Source organism: Epinephelus moara, chromosome 17 (assembly GCF_006386435.1).
Source record: "Epinephelus moara isolate mb chromosome 17, YSFRI_EMoa_1.0, whole genome shotgun sequence".
NCBI lineage: Eukaryota > Metazoa > Chordata > Actinopteri > Perciformes > Serranidae > Epinephelus > Epinephelus moara.
Window position 1 is genome coordinate 30687003 of NC_065522.1, and position 4714 is coordinate 30691716.

The 4714-nt window shown below is 41.2% G+C and overlaps 1 protein-coding gene and 2 long non-coding RNA genes across 8 annotated transcripts in view; 1 reads left to right on the plus strand and 2 right to left on the minus strand.

Moving 5' to 3' along the window:
• Positions 1-1053, minus strand: part of LOC126404402 (uncharacterized) — a 5505-nt gene extending 4452 nt beyond the window's left edge. Inside the window, exons 1-2 of the long non-coding RNA XR_007571471.1 lie at positions 976-1053; positions 823-939 (exon numbers count right to left, since the gene is read on the minus strand). This is a non-coding gene — a long non-coding RNA (uncharacterized LOC126404402). The remainder of the gene's footprint in view (positions 1-822; positions 940-975) is intronic.
• Positions 1-4714, minus strand: part of LOC126404393 (uncharacterized) — a 130757-nt gene that overhangs the window by 4566 nt on the left and 121477 nt on the right. The window lies entirely within an intron of this gene.
• The window catches only part of LOC126404276 (gastrula zinc finger protein XlCGF57.1-like), a 236338-nt gene continuing 232015 nt past the window's right edge, over positions 392-4714 (plus strand). For 5 of the 6 annotated variants that reach the window (XR_007571426.1, XM_050067381.1, XM_050067382.1 and 2 more), the window contains exon 1: positions 392-1026. Coding sequence is in view for 5 of the 6 variants with exons in the window: in XM_050067381.1 (XP_049923338.1) it covers positions 414-1026 (613 nt within the window). In the remaining variant the exon portion in view is untranslated. The remainder of the gene's footprint in view (positions 1027-4714) is intronic. The other variant, XM_050067396.1, reaches the window with a different exon arrangement.

The following is a 4714-nucleotide window of genomic DNA, read 5'->3' on the forward strand; positions in this document are numbered from 1 at the left end:
CTCAGTCCAACAGAGCACCTTTGGGATGTGCTGGAACGGGAGATTCTCATCATGGATGTGCAGCCAACAAATCTGCAGCAACTGTGTGATGTCATCATGTCAATATGGACCGTCATCTCTGAGGAATGTTTCCAACACCTTGTTGAGTCTATGACACCAAGAATTAAAAAGGTGGTCCAACCTGGTACCAGCAGGATGTACCTAATAATCAGACTTGACTCACAGCAAACTCTGGCATCCCATGGACAGTCATTCTCACATAATTCACATAAGCCTGAACAAATGAAGAGCTGCACTGGAGCCTCCAAACATGACAAGAGTCTCAATGGATGTTAATGATTGCTGCGAAAATGAAAGCTTAGCTCAACCTTACTCACTCTGACACAGCTGAGTGAACACTGTGAAGCTGTTTGATGCTCAGAGATCTGTTGAAGTTCAGTAAGGAGTTTTTGAGCTGTGATGTGAATGAACGACAACATTTCTCTGTAACATCTGTGTGTTTCCTGTTTCCTGCAGACGCCCAACAGCTGTTGGTGGTTAAAGAAGAGGTTCCCCCTGAGCAGCAGGAGTGGAGCTCCAGTGTGGACCAGGAGGACCCAGAGCCTCCACACATTGAAGAGGACCAGGAGGACCCAGAGCCTCCACACATTAAAGAGGACCAGGAGGACCCAGAGCCTCCACACATTAAAGAGGACCAGGAGGACCCAGAGCTTCCACACATTAAAGAGGAACAGGAGGACCCAGAGCCTCCACACATTAAAGAGGAACAGGAGCTCACATCCACTCCTGTCCCTGTGAAGAGTGAAGACGATGAAGAGAAACCTCAGTCCTCACAGCTTCATCAAAGACACACTGAACAGATGGAAACTGGAGCTGATGGAGAGGACTGTGGAGGACCAGAACCAGCCAGGAACTCAGATCCAGATACACATTTACAGCCTGAGACTGATGACAAGACTGGAGAGTCTTCTGAACCTGAGACTGATGACAGTGATGATTGGACAGAGACCAGAGAACCTCAGTCAGGTTTAAACTCTCTTAAAAATGATAAAGTCCCCGTTAGAGGTTTGAATGGTGGTAAAAAAAAACTATATAGCTGCTCTGAGTGTGGGAAAAAAATTGGTCACAAGGGAGATCTGACGAAACACATGAGATCGCATACTGGAGAGAAACCATATAGCTGCTCTGAGTGTGGGAAAAGATTCAGTCGAACTGGACATCTGAAGAAACACATGAGAACTCACACAGGAGAGAAACCATTTAGCTGCTCTGAGTGTGGGAAAAGTTTTTCTCAAGTTGAAAATCTGAGGAAACACATGAGAACTCACACAGGAGAAAAACCACACAGCTGCGCAGAGTGTGGGAAAAGATTTGGTCAAAGGGGAGCGTTGAACATGCACATGACATTGCATACAGGAAAAAAAACGGTGAGCTGCTCTGAGTGTGGGAAAGGATTTGACCACAAAGGAAAATTGAAGATACACATGAGAAGTCATACAGAAAAGAAACCTTTCAGCTGTTCAGTTTGTCCGAAATCATTTATGCACGTTAGACGTTTACACATTCACATGAAATCGCATACCGGAAAAAGCTGCTTCAGCTGTTCAGTTTGTCAGAAATCTTTTATACTGAAAGGGAACTTGACAGCACACATGAGAACTCACACTGGAGAGAAACCATACAGGTGCAATGTTTGTATGAAATCTTTTGCACAGAGTGGAACTTTACATAATCATATGATAATCCACACAAGAGAGAAACCTTAAAGCTGCAGTGGTTGTGACCAAAGATTCACTTGGCCTAAGCAACTCAGAAAACACAAGTTGGTTGTTCATGAGTCTTCACAGCCTCATTAGAGTCACACTGAGGGGCACAAGAAGGGAGATTTTATTGAACCTGAGACCAATTACTGATGATAATTTGAAGGAGACCAGAGAATTTCAAATACAACATGTTAAAGTTATTAGCGCCAGCCTATGGCATTTTACATGGTATACATTAGCTTAGCAATGAGCGAAGATTTCCTCTGCTCATATGAAGCCAGGATAAATCACACACAAGACTTAAAATGCTATTTTAGTGGAGGCTTTAGGTTATCGCTGAAGGAAAACTTTATTTGTCACATGAGCTTTAGTTCAGGGGGAAAAATTCAGCTGTGTGTGTGTGTAATGAATATTTCACACAGATAGGCCTCGCTGTAACACACCTGAGAGTCCATATAGTGGGGGGACTCTTCAGCTGCTGAGATCCACCAGGCAGTCACATGTCAAAGGTCATAAGTGTGTCTTCAACAGCAGTGATGAAACTCTGGAGCAACAGAGAGTTGAAACAGTTGTGAACATGTTTAAAATGAGAACATCAGAGTAAGTGTCAGTCTTCTGCTGTGAGCAAACAGCATTTAGAGTTGAGTGTTGTTTCACTTTCAGAATTCTAATCCTGGTTCTTACTGATGACTTGAAACAGTTCTTTATATCTAGTGAGCAAGCAAAAAACCTCATGCATTCCCTCATCAGTTAAGTTTCATTAACAGTTCTCCCTGTTTCATTATGTGTGACCGTACACACACACAGAATGACAAGACGTTAAGTTGAGAGTTGTTCTTTTGTCCTGATCCTACCTGGAGTGGAAATTCTCATAATTTGACATGAGAAGAGTCTCCCAAACACTTTTAAATTCAGTCATTCACAGCGTTTACTGATTTATTAAACAACTTATTTTGGTCTTGTGTTGTAAAATGTTTTGAAGTGAAGAATAAACCCCTGCATGTGACATCTCAAATGTGGCTTTGACTTGCAGCTGGAAACATGTCGCCCATTAATAGTAAAAAAGAATGGAGATATACATTGTGTATCACCAGTCAGCCTGTAAATACAGAGATATGAATTTTTGTCCATATCACCCAGCCCTACTCTCTATAGAATAGGGAAGCATCCTACTGGACTATGTTCACACTGTAACAAACTGGAAACAGTCAAACATGTACTAATAGATTGCAACAGGTGTGAAGAAGAAAGAAAGGAGTTCATAAGAGGACTAACTGAAGAGAGGCACAGTGTTACATCAGAGGATCTACTTGGAAAGACATCAAGGAATAAACATAAGCTTCTGTTTAATTATTTACGTGGAACAGGAATAACAGAGAATTTAGTCTTTTTATTGTTTTGTTTTGTTTTCTGCCAATCTACTGCTCCACACTCCAGTCCAGTAGGTGGCGGTAACGCACCTGAAAATTGTTCTGAGAAATGTTTTGAAGCTTTTGTTTCTAAGTTCAAGAATAAACCTTCAAGTGTTTTTGGATATCATTCTTGAGAAGGAGTATTGTAATCATTTATCTTCCTGTTTGTGTTTTTCTATGAAAGCCTGTAAATTCCAGGAACACTTCTGAGCCGTTTCTTAATACTAAAGTTCGGCAGTTCGGACTTGTGGACTTGGCAAGTTCGGACTTGGCAAGTCCACGCGAGAGTCCGGACTTCCCAAGAACGGGAGGACGGGAGTACAGTCATTTCTGCTTTTGGAACAGCAGCGAGCTTGATGATGTCACCACCTCCGCTCGCCTTGGCTGTTGTACTGTGTTGTATACATGCATTTAGAATAAAACAATATAAACACAGCCCAGCCCTGCCGCTTTTCATAGACATTGTAAGAAATTAATATGTATATGTTTTTAACGTTTCAACACATATAACTGACACACAAAAACATATAAATAGCCAAAATATTTTCATAACATGTCTCATAAAACCTTTTCCCTGCAGCTGGCTTCTGATTATAATCAAAAGTCAAGTGCGGGGAAAGTTTGTGGAGAGTTGGTGGTTATTGTGATCGTGAGCATTGGCGAGATGGAAATCAAAAATCAATAACGGATCGGAGAAGGCGTCTTGGCGCAGTTATTGCAGCAGGACTGCTGTACCTGCAGGCTGAGGAGGAGGCTGCTCAGCTGAAGAGGCAGATCCCAGAAAGACAGCGGAGGATGAGGATGAGGATGAGACGTGCTATGCTTGCATGTCTGTTCGATGTGTTTGTCCAGTTGTGGACAAAGTACCCAGGAATATCACAACAAAGAACAAAAACTCAGTCACAAGTCAAAGTGCTGCATACCAAATCTGACTTGAGTAAAAGTATCTGGGTATTGTCAGCAGAATGTAGGACTACTTCAGATTAAAAGTTCAAAGTACTCATGATGCAGAGTGACCCAATTTCAAGTGTTGTGATCATCATATACATGAATATGTATTGAGTATTAATTGATCAGCGTAGGCTACATGTGAGCAGCATTTAAATGTTGTCATGGTAGAACTAATTTTAACACCTGTCACTGGTGCACTAGTCTGATCTATAACAACACACAGCAACTTGTAAATATGAAACAACAAATTATAAAACAAACTATCTGAAAAGTAACTATAGCTATCAAATAAATGTAGCTTGAGTAGAATGTACAGTATTTCCCTCTCAGTAAATGGAAATACCCAAAGTACATCAAATTTGTACTGAAGTACAGCAGCTACTTGAGTAAACATACTTAGTTACTGTCCATCACTGCATTTGTCTCATCATTATGCTTTCTGTCTACATGTTTATGGAGACTTGACAGTTTACTTGGTTCACCTAGAAAAAACAACAGCAGTTTAATATTCAGTCTGACATTTTATTGAAGTGTTGAGTTGTAGATTGTGGTGCTGTTGAACTGTACTGGATTACACTGACAGCAGTT